This window comes from Bos javanicus, chromosome 2 (genome assembly GCF_032452875.1).
Source record: "Bos javanicus breed banteng chromosome 2, ARS-OSU_banteng_1.0, whole genome shotgun sequence".
In the NCBI taxonomy this organism is placed as follows: Eukaryota; Metazoa; Chordata; class Mammalia; order Artiodactyla; family Bovidae; genus Bos; species Bos javanicus.
The window spans coordinates 117,598,545-117,620,000 of NC_083869.1; the positions used below are offsets into that span (position 1 = coordinate 117,598,545).

The 21,456-nt window shown below is 42.7% G+C and overlaps 1 protein-coding gene across 1 annotated transcript in view; it reads right to left on the minus strand.

The window, feature by feature from the left end:
* DNER (delta/notch like EGF repeat containing) overlaps window positions 1–21,456 on the minus strand; it is a 390,362-nt gene that overhangs the window by 86,709 nt on the left and 282,197 nt on the right. The window contains exon 8 of the mRNA XM_061387371.1: window positions 8,975–9,199. Within this exon, the coding sequence (XP_061243355.1) occupies window positions 8,975–9,199 (225 nt within the window). The remainder of the gene's footprint in view (window positions 1–8,974; window positions 9,200–21,456) is intronic.

Genomic DNA, 21,456 nt, shown 5'->3' on the forward strand with positions numbered 1-21,456 from the left:
GGGGACTTCCCTGATTGTACAGTGGATGAGAATCAGCCTGCCAATGCAAGCGACATGGGTTCAATCCCTGGTCTGGGAAGATTTCACAGGCCACAGAGCAACTACACCTGCATACTGCAACTACCGAAGCTCATGTGCCTAGAGCCTGTGCTCGGCAACAGGAGAAGTCCATGCAGCACAGCAAAGAGTAGCACCCACTCACTGCAACTGGACAAAGCCCGTGCGTAACAACTGAGACCAGCGCAAACAAACAAAAATTCATCTGGAAAAAGTCTGCACATCCTTTCTTTTATGGTCTAGACGGTCTGCGTGGCCAACCGTATGACAGAAGAATCAGCAGATACATGAACAGCAACTCTTTCCAGATCTAGCCTGTGACAATTAATGAGCATCTGAGGTTATTCCTAAAAGACAATGCTGTTAAAAAGCTGCACTCAATATGCCAGCAAATTTGGAAAACTCAGCAGTGGCCACAGGACTGGAAAAGGTCAGTTTTCATTTCAATCCCAAAGAAAGGCAATGCCAAAGAATGCTCAAACTGCTGCACAATTGCACTCATCTCATACACCAGCAGAGTAATGCTCAAAATTCTCCAAGCGAGGCTTTAACAGTACATAAACCAAGAAATTCCAGATGTCCAAGCTGGATTTAGAAAAGGCAGAGGAACCAGAGATCAAATTGCCAACACCTGTTGGATCACAGAAAAAGCAAGAGAGGTCCAGAAAAACATCTACATATGCTTTATTGACTACACCAAAGCCTTTGCCTGTGTAGATCACAACAAACTGTGGGAAATTCTTCAAGAAATGGGAATACCAGACAGCCTTACCTGGCTCCTGAGAAATCTGTATGCAAGTCAAGAAGCAGCAGTTAGAAACAGATATGGAACAATGGACTGGCTCCAAATTGGGAAAGGAGTACGTCAAGGCTGCGTATTGTCACCCTGCTTATTTAACTTCTATGCAGAGCACATCATGCAAAATGCCAGACTGGGTGAAGCACAAGCTGGAATCAAGATTGCCAAGAGAAATATCAATAACCTCAGATATGCAGATAACACCACTCTTATGGCAGAAAGTGAAGAGGAACTAAAGAGCCTCTTGATGAAGGTGAAAGAGGAAGTGAAAAAGCTGGCTTAAAATTCAGCGTTCAAAAAACTAAGATCATGGCATCCGGTCCCATGACTTCATGGGAAATAGATGGGTAAACAACGGAAACAGTGACAGACTTTATTTTCTTGGGCTCCAAAATCATTGCAGATGGTGACTGCAGTCATGAAATTAAAAGACGCTTGCTCCTTGGAAAAAAAGCTGTGACCAACCTAGATAGCATATTAAAAAGCAGATACATTACTCTGCAGGCAAAAAGTCCATCTAGTCAAAGCTATGGTTTTTCCAGTAGTCATGTATGGATGTGAGAGTTGGACCATAAAGAAAGCTGAGCACCGAAACACTGATGTTTTTGAACTGTGGTGTTGGAGAAGACTCTTGAGAGTTCCCTTGGACCGCAAAGAGATCCAACCAATCAATCCTAAAGGAAATCAGTCCTGAATATTCATTGGAAGGACTGATGCTGAAGCTGAAGCTCCAATAATTTGGCCACCTGATGTGAAGAACTGACTCACTGGAAAAGACCCTGATGTTGGAAAGACTGAAGGTAGGAGGAGAAGGGGCTGACAGAGGATGAGATAGTTTGATAGCATCACTAACTCGATGGATATGAATTTGAGTGAGCTCCGGGAGTTGGTGATGGACAGGGAAGCCTGGTGTTGCTGCAGTCCATGGGGGTCACAAAGAGTCGGACAAGACTGAACAACTGAACTGAATTAAGGTTATTCATGGGAAAGAAAAAAACCTGTTATTTTTATTTCCATGTAGAAATCCTCAGGCTTTCCAGGTGGGACTAGTGGTAAAGAACCTGCCTGCCAATGAGGGAGATGTAAGAGAAGCAGATCTGATCTCCAGGTCAGGAAGATTCCCTGGAGGAGAGCATAGCAACCCACTCCAGCATTCTTGCCTGGAGAATCCCATGGACAGAGGAGCCTGGCGGGATACAGTCCATAGGATAGCACAGAATCAGACACAACTGAAGTGATTTAGCATACATGCAGCACACATGTTGACACATTTACACTACTATATGTAAAACAGATAGCTAGTGGGAAGCTGCTGTATAACACAGGGAGCTCAGCTTGGTGATGGCCTAGATGGATAGGATGGGAGCGGAAGGCAGGAGGTTCCAGAAGGAGGGGATATATGTATACATATATCTGATTCACTTCAATGTAAAGCAGACACTAACACAACATTATAAAGCAATTATACTCCAATTTAAAAAAAACAAAACAAAACAAGATTGGAGTAATAACTCAAGTGTATCAGGCAGGGGCCAAGATCAGTGAACTCAGGCAAACCACCTTCCCTCTTAGCAAGGATTCCTTCTCGCACTGGTCACCATCCAAAAGGCATTTCCAGACCCCACTACTGCTTAGAGATCACACTAGATATCACCTGCCACCTGTGAGGGTCATGGCAGGTCCTTGGCAACTCCATGCATAGTGGCCCTGCTCCCCACGATGTCCATTAGACTCCATGCCCTCACTTTCTCCATCCTTGGGAGATTTCAATTTGTGATTTTCTTAGAGAACACGTGGCCTATCACTTAACACTGTCCCTGAAAGATAACTTTTCCATGATTGCTCACTGCTGACATTTTATTATTTAATACTAAAATCCCATCAGAGCTCCCTAGCCTGATAAGCTAAAAATGAAGTCTGAAAATAAAGCACCTGGCAAATCTGATTTGCAGTCATATCCAAATGGCATTTTGTCAGATGGGAGCTAATTATCAACCTGACATGATTTCAATCTGCTTCCATTTTATGAAACGGGGTCTGCGTGCTCTCTACAAAGAGGATCAGCCTTGCCTCTCTTCAGCTTGACACCCAATTTCACCTACTCTCATGAGATTCTTCTATTATGCAAACTATTGGTAAAGCAATTACATGCTCCGAAAGATTAAGACTAGAAATTTAGCATTCAGAGAATTGTCATTTTCACCTCTTAAAATGTAAATTCTTGCCAGATGTTTAGATGCCTTTTTTACTTTACACAATGTCACCTAATGATCTGAGGAAGCCACCCCTCCAAAAGCAATTTCATCTCCCCAGTTTGACGAGAGCGTTGACTGAACTCCAAGGCTCTATCCTGGAGGACTGCCTAATGAGTGCAGGCATCCAGAAACAGGACACTTGTTTCTTCAGGCTTTTCAAGGCTCCTTAGAGGCCAGGCATTGGCCTTATCAAGCGAAAGGCTACAAATGGACACAAATGAAGGCTGGGCAGAGAATAGCAGGTGGGAAAAGAGGAACTTCACAGGAGACACTTCACCCTTTTGACTTGAGGAAAAGTGCTGGAATCTCCATGGATGGAAAGCAACTGCAAAGCCCTTACTGCTCTTGCCAGGAAGCACGCTCTGTGTCTCTCGTCTAACACCCTTATACACAACAGAAGATCATGGTCAACAGAAGGACATGGAATGAAGTTCCTTCTGTTTAAGTACAGGAACATCCCTGGTGGTCCAGTGGCTAAGACTCTGCTCCAAGTGCAGGTGAAACAGAGCAGGTCCTTGGCCTACCCACCCACCTCAGTGTTCTCTGCCTGTGAAAATTTTAGTCAAAGAAAAAATTTAATCAGAGAAGTGAGAAATGGGGAAACAAAGGGAAACAGTCACAGGAGACTAAATAATACTAACGTAGTCATTAAGCATAGTCAAGGATCTTTAGTTCTTTCTCAAGGGATGTAGATAATATTCTGAGCCATATCCTTTGAGCTGTCTTAAAGATACTGAAATACTAGGTGGAGAATTTAACTACATGATGACCAGACTGTACCCAGAACATGAGCTGCCACAATTCAGAGAATTAGCTTCAAAGAAATGATAACAAACGGACTCTGGAACTGAAGATTAACTGTACCTAAAACAACCAAGATGACGCTGGTCAGAGCACCGATGACCAGTCTGAAGATGACTGTCAGGGCTGGCTGTTGCTTCTACATGTAGTATTCCCCGACTCTGTCTATAAAAGATCTTATCCCACTGGCTGCCAGTGGTGGGGGGTCGACCTTTGGACAGATGTCTACCACCCACTCCCCCACCAATTGCTGACATTTGAAATAAAGCCAAATTTCTTTCCCACCAACCTGGCCTGTTTATTGGCTTTTGAGCAGCAAGCAGCCAGACCCCTCACTCTTTCGATAACACAGGAGGCGCAGGCTCAATCCCTGGGAACTAGATCCCACATACTGCAACTAGGAGTTCGCATGCTGCAACTAAAGATCCTGCATGCAGCACTGAAGATCAAAGATCCTGCAACCAAGACTTGAAGCAGCCAAATAAATAAGTAAATGACAACAACCAAAAAAAAAAAAAAAAAAGAATAAAAGCTAGAAGGGTGAGATCAGTAACTTCCCAGGTCCAGTCTGTGGATCTGCAGCTACAACTGCAGCTGAACTGATGAGCATCTAAGACGTTATGTGTGAAAAGGGAAACCAAGGCCCCAAAATGGCCTGTAAAGTCCTACAGGGATAGTCAACAAGTGGAGGGTCTCATGAGTCCTTTCTCCCACTCCTCCTTGTGTGAACAGAGAGACACCAGGAAGCATATTTTCTATTTAGGATCACATAAGCCTCCCACCAGGGGCTTCCCTGGTGGCTCAGACGGTAAAGCGTCTGCCTGCAACACGGGAGACCCGGATTCGATCCCTGGGTTGGGAAAGATCCCCTGGAGTAGGAAATGGCAACCCACTCCAGTATTCTTGCCTAGGAAATCCCATGGGCAGAGGAGCCTGGTGGGCTACAGTCCATGGGGTCGCAGAGTCAGACAGGACTTAGCGACTAAACAACAAACAAGCCTCCCACCAGGGGCTTCCCTGGTGGCTCAGACGGTAAAGCATCTGCCTGCAACACGGGAGACCAGGGTTCGATCCCTGGGTTGGGAAAGATCCCCTGGAGTAGGAAATGGCAACCCACTCCAGTATTCTTGCCTGAGAAATCCCATGGGCAGAGGAGCCTGGCAGACCACAGTCCATGGGGTCACAAAGAGTTGGACACGACTTAGCACACAAGCCTTGACACACAGGTTGACAGATATTACTAAAAAGCAGCAGGTACTTCTACATAACTACATCCTCACTTCAAGTTGTCAAAATACAACAACTAAATATGAGGGTAAGGTGATTATGTTTAAGAACAGAAATCAGAGGAGAACGGGAGGAGAAACAAAACCGCCTTCTGGTCCTGTGACGTGTGATTTTCTCCGTGGAGCTCACGGAAGAAACGGGGACTCTTGGGAGACTCGTATGGAGGATGCTCTGAGGTTCTTCTCTGGATTCTGGCCCGGGGAATTATCACTACCCCGTGTGTTGGGAGCAGTGGGCTCCTGAGTCGTGACATGAGAAGGATAGATGAAGCTTTCTTCATCTGCAAACACCAACACTCCCGGGGCCCCATGTTCCAAACAGGTAAGGGCACTGCGCTGCACACCTCCTCCTTCACCTTGAAGGTACCACGGCACGTGCCTGCCAGGCACACGGAAGAACACTGGCCCCCAAGAGGAAGCGGCTCCCACCTCCACACGGCTCTGATAGGGGAGGACTAGTATACTCACAGAAAAGTGTCCCCGTCATATGTAGACTACAGAAACGCCTTCACCACGAGGCTCACGTTGTTTTGCTGTTTAGTCACCAAGTGGTGTCTGACTCTTTGCAACCCCATGGACTGTAGCCTGCTGGGTGCCTCTGTCCATGGGATTTCTGAGGCAAGAATACTGGAGTGGGTTGCCACTTCTCAAGGATCAAATCTGGATCTCCTGCACTGTAGGTGGATGCCTTACCACTGCACCACCAGGGAAGCCCACGAGGTTTATGAAAAACCCCAAAAATGTTACTGGGATAGTTCACTTCACGTGTCAGCTCAGCTAAGCCACAGGACCCAAATGTCTGGTCAGACATTAGGCTAGATGTTCTTGTGAAGGTATTCTTTAGATAAAATGAGTATTTACAACAGTAGGCTTTGAGTAAATCATTACCCTCCCAGAAAGTGGGTGGCCTTCATCCAATCAGTTGAAAGTCTTAGGAGCAAAGACTGAGGTTTGCTGAGGCAGGAGGAATTTGAGCTCAAAAGTGTAACATAGAAATCCTGCCTAAGTTGACAACCTGCCAGCTTGTACCACATTTTGAACTTGCCAGTCCTCACAACTGCATGAGTCAGCTCCTTAAAATTGAGCAATGGTTTCTTTTTCTGTCTCTCCCTCTCTCTCTTCTGTTTGTCTGGAAAATCCTACTCACGCAGTTACCAGGCAGACTAACCAGGTCCATTCCCTCTACATTTTAGATGATTGGGGCCCTTGGCAAAACATCAATCCCATGACTGTTTAGAAAACCAGAGAAGTAGAAGTCTACATGAAAGAGGCTTTTCAATACCCTTCAAAGGCTCAATTGTATTTCCTACTTGCTCCTTAGGTGATGGATGAGTAGGAGCTGTGCCCCTGGAAAGTTCCAGACCAGGCATAGCACAGGGGAACTGGGGCACCTGGGCTGGAACCGGGACTCAGCCTCTGGGGGGGTGAATGGCCACCGACACGTGACTAAATCAGGAATAAGGCATTTCATACCTTGGTGGAAGCACACTTCCACCACATCCATCTGGCAGGGAGGGAACATAAAAGGACCAGAGACGTAAAGCACCCAGCTCAGGACCGAGCAAGACTAAGCTCACTAAATCGTACCTTATTGTTAGACAAAAGATACTAAAAAACACACTTCATTCTACTCCCATCCCTAAGAGAGGACAGAAACACATCCAAGGATAATTTTGTTTGTTTTGGTTTGGTTTTTGCCTTTTTTGTTAGCGTATAATTGCTTTACAATGTTGTTAGTTTCTGCTGTACAGTGAAGAGAAGCAGCTACCAGTAGACACGTATCTCCTCCCTCTTGGACCTCCCTTCCCCTATCCCACTCCTCTAGGTCATCACAGAGCACCAAACTGAGCCATCTGTGCTGCACAGCAGGTTCCCACCAGCTATCTATTTTACACATAGTAGTGTGTATACGGGACTTCCATGGTGGATCAGTGGTAAAGAACCAGTCTGCCAATGGAGGAGACACAGACGGGTTCGATCCCGGGGTCAAGAAGATCCCCTGGAGAAGGAAACAGCAACCCACCCCAGTATTCTTGCCTAGGAAATCCCATGGACAGAGAAGCCTAGTGGGCTACATTATATGGGGTCACAAAGAGTCGGACTCAACTTAACAACTAAACACGTGTATATATGTCAATCCTAAGCTCTCAGCTCTTACCACTCTTCTGTCCCTTGCAGTGTCTACATGTCCATCCTCTACATCCAAGTCTCTATTCCTGCCCTGGAAATAGGTTCATCTCTACCATTTTTCTAGATTCTACATATGCCTGCCTGCCTACTTAGTTGCTCAGTTGTGTCCGACTCTTTAGCAACCCCATGAACTGTAGCTCACCAGGCTTCTCTGTCCATAGAATTTTCCAGGCAAGAATACTGGAGAGGGTTGTTATTTCCTAACTCCAGGGGATCTTCCTGAACCAGGAAGTATCAAAAAAGTATCTTTAGTATCAAACCCATGTATCCTGTGTCTCCTACATTGCAAGCAGATTCTTTACCCATCAGGGAAGCACTCTATAGATTCCACATATATATGTTAATAAAAACATACAAGGATACTTAATATAGAGCTTCAAATACCAAGAAAGGGATACTGTGGGTGACTGTGGGAACTCGAAGGAAAGCTGATTCAACCTCAGAAGGGGAAGTTTGCAGGCGAGATGCGATGACAGGGGAGCAGGCACTCCAGGCAGAGGGCACTGCATAGCAGAACCAGGAGTGGAGCCAACCAGGGGACTTGTCGGCCATGTACATGGGCCAGAGAAGTGGGGCAGGGATCACTGGGCTGGGAAGCATTCTAAAGAGCCAGCTCATGCAAGGATGCAGACGTGGGGAGAATATAAATCAGAGGAAAGACAGAGCTGCCGGTGTGCGTTCTTTTCAGAGCTGTGCGGACACAAACTTTCACTAGTAACTACTCCAACTTCTCAGACTCAAAACTTTCACAGTTGACAATCAGCAATACAAATGCAGAAGACATCCGGAAAATAAATGATGGAACTTGTGAACGTTTACACAGGAAGCCAAAAAAGTCCTCTAACATGAACTGTGCCCCAAGTAAGAATTTTAAATGATGATAAAATGCTGAATGGATTGCATTCTGCTTTGTGTGCATGTGAAAACGAAAAACATTCCATTAACCTCAGAACCCAGTAATAAAAGATATATAATGCAGGAAAGGCTCTGAAGTGACCTATAGTCAATTGTCCAAAATAATTAAGCTATTATCAGTCCACGGGGTCTCAAAAAGAGTCGGACATGACTTAGGGGCTAAACAACAACAAAAAGTTAAGCCTGGTTTTCATTTTCTTCATTTTGCTGACTTATATTTTCTTCTTTTCTATAATGACTGTGGAATGCTCATGAAAAGAGGAAAGGGTATTTTTCAAAGCCTGCCTAAAGGGAGTTTAAAAAGAAAGGGTGTTATAGTTCTCAGGCAGCATTAGTGGTAAAGAATCTGCCTGCCAGTGCAGGGGACTTAAAAGATGAGGGCTGGATTCCTGGGTTGGGAAGATCCCCTGGAAGAGGGCAGGGCGGCCCACTCCAGTATTCTTGCCTGGAGAATCCCATGGACAGAGGAGCCTGGTGGGCTACAGCCCACATGGCTGCAAAGAGCCAGACACAACTGAAGCGACTGAAGACACACACACACACACAAAGTGGGGTCCACTTGGATGGACAAGCAAACCCCTGCAGCGGGCCAACCTGTGCTCAGATGCAAAAGAAAAGTTAAAGATTGGGGAAGGAAGGAGAGGGCTTCCCAGCCCGGCCACGATACCCACCTGGGTCACAGAGGCACTTGTAGCTGGTGCCCACGCTGCGGCACGTGCCATGGGCACAGGGGCTGAGCGCACAGAAGTCCACGAGCTGCGCACACACTGGGCCCGTGAAGCCTGCGCTGCAGCTGCAGCCGAAGTGCAGCCCATCAGCATAGCAGGTCCCATTGTTCTGGCAGGGCGCCGAGGCACACGGGTCCACCTTCTCCTCGCAGGTGGAGCCCAGGTAGCCTGCGGAAAGATGCAGAAGGGCGGAGGGGTAAAAAGAAACATCACATTCCACTTAATCACCGAGAAACTCGGGCTGCTGTTCAGAACTCTGCTTCATCGTCAACTGATGAATACTGCACCACCCAACCAGGCGGGTTTTCTTTGCTTTGGTAACCAAGGTATTTCCATTTTGGTGGAAATATAAAATGTATGATTGCTTAGGTATAGCAATGGCAACCCACTCCAGTACTCTTGCCTGGAAAATCCCATGGATGGAGGAGCCTGGAAGGCAGTCCGTGGGGTCGCGAAGAGTCGGACATGACTGAGCGACTTCATTTTCACTTTTTACTTTCATGCATTGGAGAAGGCAATGGCAGCCCACTCCAGTGTTCTTGCCTGGAGAATCCCAGGGACGGAGGAGCCTGGTGGGAGGCCATCTATGGGGTCGCACAGAGTCGAACACGGCTGACGCGACTTAGCAGCAGCAGCAGCAGTGAGATACAAGGAGATAGATACACTGGGTTGGCTGAAAAGTTCATTTGATGGGTAACACCCTCTGGAAAACCCGAACAAACTTTTCTGGCCAACATGATATGTACATCTATGTATGTACAAAGTAGAAAGATGGCAAAAATAAATTAATGGTGATTGATTTTAGGAAGCTGGGACTGGGATCAGTGGAGAGATTTCATCTCTTATTTAATACACATTGCTGGAGGAAGATGTTCCTTACTTTGTTTTAATAGATGAAGAATAATCCTGAATTTAAAACCTTAAATCCATATAAAACAGGAAATGTGAAAAATATCATTTCCCACCTTTATTCCTTTGTTCCTCACTCCTTTCTCTAGCATAACCCACTGTTAGCAGTTTCTTGAATATATAATTTTTAACAATTTGGTCATTGCAATGGAAAAACAAACTGGGTGTATGCATACAATGGAACACTATTATGCAACAAAGAGGAAATAAATGTTCTGCCGCGTGTGCCAACATCATTGTTGGTTAGTCGCTAAGTCCTGTCTGACTCTGCGACCCCATGGACTGTAGCCCACCAGGCTCCTCTGCCCATGGGATTTCCTAGGCAAGAATCCTGTGGGTTGCCATTTCCTTCTCCAGGGGATCTTCCAGGGATCGAACCTGTGTCTCCTGCATTGGCAGGCAGGTTCTTTATCACTGAGCCACCTGGGAAGCCCTGTGCCAATGTGGATGAACCTAAAGGACATACGTTAAGTGAAAGAAGCTAGATACAAAACACCATCTGTTGTATAATCTCATTTATAAGGAATGTCCAGACAAAATAAATCTACAGGTAAAATAAATCTCTATATAAAGTAGATGAGTGGTTGCCTCAGGCTGGGGTGGGAAGAGGGGCTGACAGCAGATGGCATGAGGAGGCTATTGAGGTTGATGTAAATGCTCTAATGGATTGCAGATTGTGGTGATAGCTGCACAACTCTGTATATTTACTAAAAAGCACTGAATTGTACTTTAAAAATGAATGAAATTTATGACACGTAAATTGTACTTCAATTAACCTTTAACTTTTTTCATTTTAAATGTATTTCTTGGGCATATGACTTTTATATTGTGTGTTTCAGTATTCCTCAATTAAAAAAAATTACATATCCTTCTACTATATAGCACAGGGAACATATTAAATATCTTGTAATGAACTAAAATAGAATCCGAAAATATACAACTAAATCACTTTTCTGTACACCAGAAAATAACATGACATTGTAAATCAACTCTACTTCAATTAAAAACCTTTTTGTAATTATGTTTATGTGAATCTGTAGGTCTGTGTGTCCAAGTAGGTCTTTAATAATACTTGAGTAAAACCTATTCTTCTAATATTTTAAGAGCAGTTTGGAAATAAAGTGAAGACTATTCAGTTTTAGAAACAAATTTAAATAACTTTACTCATATACAGTTTTTATTTCAATATTCTATTTCACTTTTCTTATCTAGATTTAAATTTATATTAACCATCTTCACACAGAACACTCAGCAATATTGGCAACCTTTGTTGTTAAGGACACAGTGAATATATAAACCAAACAAAATTAGTTTCCACACTTTAAACCATCACTCATAAATTGGCAGTATCAACTTGCAATTTTTCTCTACAAAAATAGAAAATTCAAAAAACTTCCATTGCTATTCAACATTTTATAAACTTCCCTATAGCTTTTAAATTTTAAATATCATACTAAAAGTGTACCACATGATCGGTATTGATAACACTTGAATTCTCCAAAGAGCCCCTCTGCAGCCAAAAGTGGAATGTAACTCCATTCTTCGTGAGATACATTCCATTTTATTCTGAACGAAAAGAATATACTTAAATATGCATCATATGGAAAATTCAACAACGAAGGTAGTCCTGACCTCTCTCATTTTCTACCTCACCCCAAAAACAAGGCTGAAATTATTTTCTTCATCAAGTTGTTGTGGGTTCTAAAATGATAATAGCAAAATTTCTAGAACAGTTTCCATTCCAGTGCTGAATGAATGAATGAATGAAAAATGGTAAAAATAACAGTCACAACTGACATCCACTCATGGCTGAGACGTACCAGACACTTCTAAGCCTTCACATGCAGTAGTTCACTTAACCCTGGGGTAACTGCATGATGCAAGAACTATTAATAGCCTTATTTTTAAAAAGAGAAAATGGTGACCCAGAAATGTGAAGCATCCTGTTCAAGTCTACCAAGCTAGTGAGACAGACTAGACAAAGATTTTACAATAACATAACACTGTCAAGCCAGAGACCAACTGATGGTGGAAGAACTGAAGGGTGGGCAGGGCCTAAGGACACAATGCAACAATAGTCAAAAATTCAAATGCCAGCAGGAGTCCAGCAGACTGTGTTGATGAAGGAAGTGGGCCAGTTATAAAGCAGTGGGGAATGGCAGGGACAGTGGCTAACTACAGAAGGCATGGCCTTCCAAACAGGGTGGCCACGATCCCCCTGAAGCCAACAGCTGCCACTGGAATGTTAGACCATTTACCATACCTTCTGAATTTTCAAGGAGTATTTGAAATCCAGATTCTTGTGTGAACCCTTACTATTTTACAATGTTGATAAGTCATTTCTCTGGGTCCTGTATATGTGGTTTCTCAGTCTGACAAAATGTTAAGCACAGGCTTTGGAGTCAAAAGAAACTGGATTCAAAAACCATCTCTGCCCACTAAACTGGGACTGTGAGCAAGGACTTAATCACCCTCATCTGTTTCATGGAATGGAGACAGCAATGCCTATAGCATATGGTTTTTATGAAGCTTAAATGCAAAAACCTACACAAACATTTGGTATGATGACTGATAAGTAGTGTTCAATAAGAAGCAGCTAAAATTATAATCCCCTTCATGGATCATAACCTTGTCATGCCAAAGGGGCTTGCATAATGCAATGAAGCTATGAGTCGTGCCATGCAGGGCCACCCAAGATGCACAGGTTATAGTGAAGAATTCTGACAAAACGTGGTCCACTGGAGGAAGCAGTGACAAACCTCTCCAGTATTCTTGTCACGAGAACCCCATGAACAGGCAACAAGAAAGGACACCAGAAGATGAGCCCCCCTCCCCCCCAGGTCAGAAGTGTCCAATATGCTCAGCTCCAGAAAGAATGAAGCGGCTGGGCGAGAGTGGAAATGATGCTCAACTGTGGATGTGTCACATAATCACAAAATTATGTGATTCCCAGGTTTTCCAGACGAGAACAATGTGGATTATTACCAACTGCAATGGAAAATACAGGAAGAGATTCCCAGGGGAAGCTTATGATTCCCAGGGGAAGAAAAGACAGGCAGAGGGACAGATGGATGGATAGACAAACGGATGGATAAATTTTAAGAAAAGAAAGTGAAAGTGAAAGTCACTCAGTCGTGTCCGACTCTTTGTGACTTCATGGACTATACGGTCCATGGAATTCTCCAGGCCAGAATACTGGAGTGGGTAACCCTTCCATACTCCAGGGATCTTCCCAACCCAGGGATCGAACCCAGATCGAATCCCGTACTGCAGGTGGATTCTTTACCAGTTGAGCCACAAGAAATGCCCAAGAATACTGGAGTGGATAGCCTATCTCTTCTCCAGGGGATCTTCCTGACCCAGGAATCGAACTGGGGTCTCCTGCATTACAAGTGGATACTTTACCAACTGAGCTATGAGAAAAGATCAGAAAAGTGAACATCGAAAGGAGAGTTGCCTGAAATGTCACTGAACCCTGTCTAAAAGCCAGGTGGGCTGGCCCAGACCACCCCACTAGAGGACAGGAGACCCCATGGAGCAAAGCATCCAGCCCAGTGAAGCCACCCCAGACCAGTTAGCCAGCCTGTGGCCCTCTGAAATCCAGCCCAAACTGCCAACCCCACAATCATCATGAGCTAAATAAATAATTGTTGTCTTAACCACTAAGTTTTGAGGTGGTTTGTTATGCCGCAAATGCTGATTGACACAGGAACAGGAGACACAGCACTGTATCTAAACAGGATCTAAATAGGAATGGAAGCCAGAGGGAGGCCTTTGTTTTGTTTGCTTTATGTAAAAAGACTTAAAAGACAATTGAGGGACTTCCCTGGTGGTCCAGTGGTTGAGACTTTGCCTTCCAATACAGAGGGTGCCAGTTCGATCCCTGGTCAGGGAGATATAATCCCATGTGCCTCTTGGTCAGAAAACCAAAACATAAAACAGAAGCAATATTGTAAAAAATTCAGTAAAGACTTTAAAATGGTCCACATTGAAAAAAATATTTTTCAAAAAAGGAGGAATTGATTATGTACTAGAAGAAAATTTAACTAAAGAAAGGATCAATAAATGTTTGTTGAATATCTAAAAGATTCACTGCTATTGAATCAGGAATCCTTCATTTTATTATTAAAAATAAATAATAATTTCTTTTCCTTTTTCTTACCAGTTCAAGAAAATATAAAAACAAGATGAGAATGCATAATGTTTTATACTTTCAGAGGATCTTAATATACCTCAGGAAATATTGAAGACAGAAGATCCTTTTAACATATTATCCTAGTCTGAAAGAAAGATAATGTAATCTAAAATGTCATTGTTATAAAGGATGATGACAAAGCAAAAATGAATTCAAGCTGTATCTCAATACACTTTATGGAAATGTATGCGATTTAGGGCAATTATGGAATAATTTTCCTGGCTTACAAGATCATTAATGAACAGTACATGCTAAGTTGCTTCAGTCATGTCTGACTCTTTGCGACCTCATGGACTGTGGCCCACCAGGCTCCCCTTACCATGGGATTGTCCAGGCAAGAATACTGGAGAGGGTTGCCATTTCCTCCTCCAGGGGATCTTCCCAACCCAGGATCCTCTCTTATGTCCCCTATATTGGCAGGTGAGTTCTTTACCATTAGTGCCACCTGGGAAATCCAATGAACATTAGAAAAGGAACTGATTCACAGATTAAGTGCTGAGCCAATTTTCAAAATGCCATTTGTTATAGGCCAAATGTTTAGGTCCCCTCAAAATTAATATACTGAAGCCTTATCCCCACAATGTGATGACATGAGGAGGTGGGGCCTTGGAAAATCATTAGGATTAGATAAGGGTGGAGCCCCCATGATGGGATTAGGGGCCCTGTAACAAGAAGAAGGTGTAATCACCCTTATGGCAGAAGGCAGAGAAGAACTAAAGAGCCTCTTGATGAAAGTGAAAGAGGAAAGTGAAAAAGTTGGTTCAAAACTCAACATTTACAAAACTAAGATCATGGGATCCAGTTCCATCACTTCACAGCAAATAGATGGGGAAACAATGGAAACAGTGAGAGACTTTATTTTCTTGGGCTCCAAAATCACTGTAGATGGTGACTGCAGCCATGAAATTAAAAGACACTTGCTCCTTGGAAGAAAAGCTATGACCAACCTAGACAGCATATTAAAAGGCAGAGACATTACTTTGTCAACAAACATCCATCTAGTCAAAGCTATGGTTTTTCCAGCAGCGTATGGATGTGAGAGTTGGACTATAAAGAAAGCTGAGGGCTGAAGAACTGATGCTTTTGAACTGTGGTGTTGGAGAAGACTCTTGAGAGTCCCTTGTACTGCAAGAAGAGCCAACCAGTCAATCCTAAAGGAAATCAGTCCAGAATATTCATTGGAAGGATGGATGCTAAAGCTGAAACTCCCATACTTTGGCCACCTAATGCGAAGAACTGACTTACTGGAAAAGACCCTGATGCTGGGTAAGATTGAAGGTGGGAGGAGAAGGGGATGACAGAGGATGAGATGGTTGGATGGCATCACCAACTCAATGGACATGAGTCTGAGCAAGCTCTGGGAGTTGGTGATGGCCAGGGAAGCCTGGTGTGCTGCAGTCCATGGGGTCACAAAGAGTCGGACATGACTGACTGACTCAACAACAAGAAGAAGAGGAAGACACACCAGAGTTTTCTCTGCCATGTGAGGACATAGCAAGGAGGCAGCCATCTGCAAACGAGGAAGAAAGCCCTCACTAGAACCTGACCCTGCTGGCATCCTCATCTCCGACTTTTTCATGACACAAAGAATTCAGAGCTGGGAAGCCAAAGCTTGAATCTTACTTGTGTGTGATCATGTTCATGAATTGGAAGGCTTGATATTATTAATATGCAAATTGATTTGCTGCAATTACCAATCAAAATCTCAGATGTCTTTTTAAAAATAAATTAACAAGGTGACTCTATAACTTATATCAATACACAGGGGACCTACTACCCCCAAAAATATTGAAAAACAGGACAAATTTGGAGGATTTACACTGGCTTCAAAACTTAGTTTAATGCTACATTAATTAAATCATGATTATTGGGTGTCTACTATTTGCAATTCAATAAATCAAATTCTGATTGATAAACCATATTGGCACAATCAAAGAGCTAGTTCTTGCATGCCTTAGCATCCTCATTTGTTAAGAATTAGATTATGGAAGAGACTATAGCTGTATATATCAAGTAGTTCTAGTTGTGTTAGCAGAGAGAAAGAGACAAATTCTGGTGTTAATAGTAATAGCAAAGACTGAGTTCTTTTTTTTCTGAGTTCTTATATATCAGACACTATGCTAAGGAATTGGTATCTATCTTTCATTTATCACAACCACTAACTCAATTAGGGTCTACCATTATGGGGTTGCAAAGAGTCAGGCACATCTGAGCAACTGAACTGAACTGATTATCCACTTTTATAGAAGAAGGCCTAGAGACTTGATATTAGGGAACTGGTCCCCCAGGGACACTCAGTAGGTAGGAAAAGCAAGGTTCAAACTAAGGTCTGTAACCACAGCTGTGCTCTTAAGCCCCATGTTAGGCTTCCTCGAGTAAGGGTTTGCATAAAAGCACTTGAAAAGTTGAAGGTGCTATGCTAGCATATGGAATTAGAGTCAGATTAGACCCGTCAGTGTCCTTAAGTCTTAAATTTAAAACAGCTTTAGAAAACAGAAACTACTTAGCAATGATGATTTTTGAACTCAGGGCATTTGAAATGTCCCAAGACTGACTAGTTCTCAGTATTTTCAACATCACATGCAAGATATTTTTTAAAATATAAAAATAAAACTTGAATCCTAAGGAGTAAACTTATTTCATACCACCTTACCTACCAACTCCTTATAAAATTAGAAGTCATCTTTATATTCATCCAAATATTTTAAAAATCATCCAAATATCAAATTTAGAGCCATGATGCCAACCAATGCAAGCCCGACCTTCCAATGTGTTGATCAAAGCTAGATGTTAGCTAGTTTATGGTTCTGGCTACACTGCATCGTATAGGGGCATTAATGTATAACTTTTTAAAATTTTGAATCAAAACTGGCTTGGAAACATGATGCTGATCACAGAAAGCCTGAATATTGCATGAATTTAGTTTCAAATTTTAAGCTGCATCCCAGATAAGAAACACTGTACATTCAATATACATATAAAAATATAAGTATCTTTGGAAGTGATCCCAAACTCAGACATGGCAAAATATGAAATGATTTTTCTGTATAAAAATACGGAAGTCAGTGACCCAAAGCTACAGCAGACAGGTGTAAAATGAAGCTCTGCACTGAATTTCCAGAACGCAGGGAAGTTCTGAGAACGCTGGTAGAAAGATGCTTTACACCACATGGTAGAAATGGCCTTGGATCATCTGAAACTCAGCCAGAATATATTTCATCTTTCCAAGAACCATTCTAAAAATGGACCAAGATTCTCATTCACTCTATTTTCTCCTCTGCCTCTCCCTCCATCCTCTTTCTCTTTACACATACACACAGACACACATTACATAGAAAGAGCTTTAAACTCTATCTCCTGTCCCTGAATACTGTTACCAGTTCTAAAAGTAATTATTTTAGAGAGCTTTTCGGAAAGCTTCTCTTTTTATCAGTATAACCCTTGAGAACTTTGGTCAGCCTATCAGTCATCTCTTAAGGTAAATGATTCTGAAAATTCCTCTGGCAGAATATGCAAACCAAATTAGTTATGGTGGCAAAGGCAAGAATGTTGGAAAACAAAATGTAACATTCTTGGGTTCAACTACCTTCCTGGATACATTCAAACTCCAAATCGTGAAGAACTCTATATGGAACAAGTGAAGTGCAGTTTGGTGGAATATTGCAACATAAGTAATAAAAATAATAATAGTAATGTCTCTGAAGCCACTGAAAGGTCAGTAAGTTACTATAACAGAGGGATAATATGTAAGTCCTAAGTGGATGCTGATGAACTAGTACATCTGGATTTTCAGTCCTACTTGAAGAGTAGAAAATGAAAGGTTATTTGATAATGTTAACCAAAAGGTGCAGAGAGAATGATGAAGATGGTGATATTTCTTATTTGGAAGAGTTTATTTCAAGCCATATGAACCTCCAATGACGGACATCAGGAAATGTTGGAAAGAAAATGCAATAGCTCCAGAGAAAAACCTCTATTTCAAACACATGGAAGCAACATCAGTAGCCAAGAGATTTAAAACAGCCCATTGCAACAAGAAGAAAGTTCAGAAAAGGATGGAAGATTTAAGGAGTACAGAAAATAAAATGGAACTGCCAAAGAAATCTAATGAATGAGGGGCTAATATTTAAAAAAAAAAAAACTATGATTTAGATAATGGACTGTTGCTTCAAATTTTGTATTTGAGCCAATATTTATATGAATATGCCCGCTCAACATTTACTATATAAATAAAAAGTCAACATCCTTGAGATATACACATTATGGAAATCAGATATTTAAGACCGAATGAAAGCATTTCCGGAAGATTTTAAACTACAAAACAATGAACTCACTCTATCTAAAAAGCTATCGAGATGTCAGAAGTTCCTGCAATATTAATAAGGAGAAAATGGATACAGCAATACTGGCATTTTTGCTGAGAGTGTAAAGATAATTTACATATAAGAAATGCTGTGCATAGGCATTTAAAACTTAACTCATGATTTCACTGTCTGGGCAGATGGTTCAAGTCCGAAACCTGGGAATCACACCTGATGCCTTCTCTATCTTAATCCCCGTATTGAATCAATCAGTGGTTATTAATTTGAGCTACCAAATACTTTGGGAACCTGGACGTTTTGTTTCATCTACGCTTCCACCATCCTAGCCAAAGTTACAATTACTTCTCTCCTCATCTGTTACAACGGTTCCCTCTGATGAGATTCCCTGTTCATCTTTCCCCATCACCAGTTCTCCCAAGAGCAATGAGCATTATTTTCTTAGAATGTACATACTACCATGGCTTCCAGTTACTGTTAGAATACAATTGGACCTCACCTCCATAAGCATCAAGCCCTGCAAGCTAGGACTCAGCTGACCACTTTGGCCCCTCTCTCTAGAAGCCAGCACACTGGCCTCCTTTGGTTCCCCAAAAGACCACATACAGCCTTGCAACATGCCATCTCTGTGGCCTGGACATTGCTGGTCTCCTATCTGCCTCATAGTTGGTTCCTTCTGAGGGTTGGGTTCTCAGCTTCAAAGTGAGAGAGACGGGTCTTCTCTGATCATCCTAGTCTAGATAGGCCTTTCTTATTCTGTATCACTGTGGCCTGTTCACCACCTTCATAGGACCTCCTTGAATCTGTGTATTCCCTGACTATGATCTGTCTCCCATGGACTTTCTGGACGAGGAGTCATGGGGATTCCTCTCACCCTCGAGCCCAGCACCCACCATGGTGGCCACTCTGTAAATATCTGTGCCATAAATGGGCAGACGACTGAATGGATAAACGACAGAGGACATACTCTAACAGACATTATACATTAGGGTAGTTAGCAAAACAGGATTGATAACGATGTTTTAAGTTTGGGGAGTTATGGTGAGGAAACATGAAAAAGATGATTGGTTATTCCCTTTTTAATGATAGAGGTATAAGTGAATTATTGCTGAATCAAGCTGAAGGGAGGCGGGGTAGTTCATCTAAGTGTCTTGATGAGCAGCAAAGGGAAGCAAGGATAAAGAAGAGCTTGGACTCTCAAAAATGTATCCTTTAATTGAAGCGACCAGGAGGGCATACCTAGGATGATGCAGGAACAACTTGAGGTCGTTTCTTTTTCTTTCTGCAAACATTTTACTGAACGATTCCAGTGTAACGTGAGGTTGGAGGGACTGGCCCAGGCTGTCAACATGGGGTCAGTGTGTGTAGCCCAGGCTCTAGAATGGCAGAGATTCCAAAGAAAGGATTATTACGAGGGTGCAGCAGGCCAGGAAAACCTCCTGGGAGAGTTGGGTTTTGTGCTGGGCTTCAAAGAAAAGCCCAAGTCTCAGCTGGGCGGAGGAGGACAAGGAATGATATTAGAACCAGAGAAGAGGTTTTGGCTGATGTTTGTGGAAAACTTAATTGAGACCACATTTGTTCTGGTTCTCAGAAAGCAGACAGTTATGTAAGATAAAGAGGAAGAGCGAGGAATATCTAGGAAAAGCAATTACAAAGCCATCAGACGTAAAAGGCCCACAGCAATTACATATAAAATGTGACTTTTCATTTTTAAGAAAATCCATTTGAGAGAGTAAAAACCACCTTAAGGACTTTCTCTTTAGGAGAACAGAAAGACAAATTTAGAGCTAAGACAGGAAAATGAAAAATAATTAGGAAATAGAGGAATCTTAAATCAACTTTTCCCCAGTTTAGCCGAAAAAAGAGAAGGCAGAAGAGATGAAACTTATTTAAAGTAGATGAATTATATGAGCAAAAATAATTGGCCATTAACAATGGAAATTTAGAGGTTTAGTCAGAAAGCTCTATGATTTCCTTTGGGCATTCATTTATCGAACCTGTACTAATTGAGACCATGTGCCAGGCACTGTTCAAATCTTATATTCTGGTAAGGAAAACAAGTAGAAAGACAAGCAAATAGACATCTGATACATACTACTGAAGCAGGTAAAGGGCAGAGAATAATGGGGAGTGGGGGTGTATTAAATAGTGTGGTCAGTGAGACCTAAATGACCAAGGGGCATGAGCGATCTTCAAGTCAGGAGGAAGGGCTCCCGCAGGTGCAAATGTCCAAAGATCATTGTGTCCAGAGGTGAATGGTGCCCCCGGAGGACAATTCTCGTAATTGTGCATTTTAAGGGCTTTCCTGATAGATCAGTTGGTAAAGAATCCGCCTGCAATGCAGGAGACCCAAGTTTGATTCCTGGGTCTGGAAGATCCGCTGCAGAAGGGATAGGCTACCCACTACAGAATTCTTGAACTTCCCTCATGGCTCAGCTGGTAAAGAATCTGCCTGTCTGCCTGCAATGTGGGAAACCTGGGTTGGGAAGATCCCCTGGAGAAGGGAAAGGCTACCCACTCCAGTATTCTTGGCTCAGAGAGTTCCATGGACTATATAGGCCACGGAGTCGCAAAGAGTCGGACACCACTGAGTGACTTTCACTTTCATTTTCAAGAACAACAAGCTGCCAGCAAAGAGAGTAGCAAGAAATGATGCTGGGGAGGCAGCCAGAGATGTGTAAGCCCTGGACCACATTTCTGATGGAAAATCACCTGAGGTTTGAGAGACGTAGGCTGGAAACATGGGCTTTCCATTTCAGAAGGATTACTTTGGCTATTGTGTGGGAGATGGACTGAAGAAGTTGAGAATGAATCACAAAGAGAAGCCAGGAGCTTCCATAGGAGTCCAGACAGAACTGGAACCTGGAGCAACTTCCCTGGAAGTCCAGTGGTTAAGAGTTTTCATTCCAACGCAAGGGACACAAGTTCAATCCCTAATGGGGGAGCTAAGATCCTACATGCCTTGGTTTGATCAAAAGATTTTTTTTTTTTTTAAAGCCACC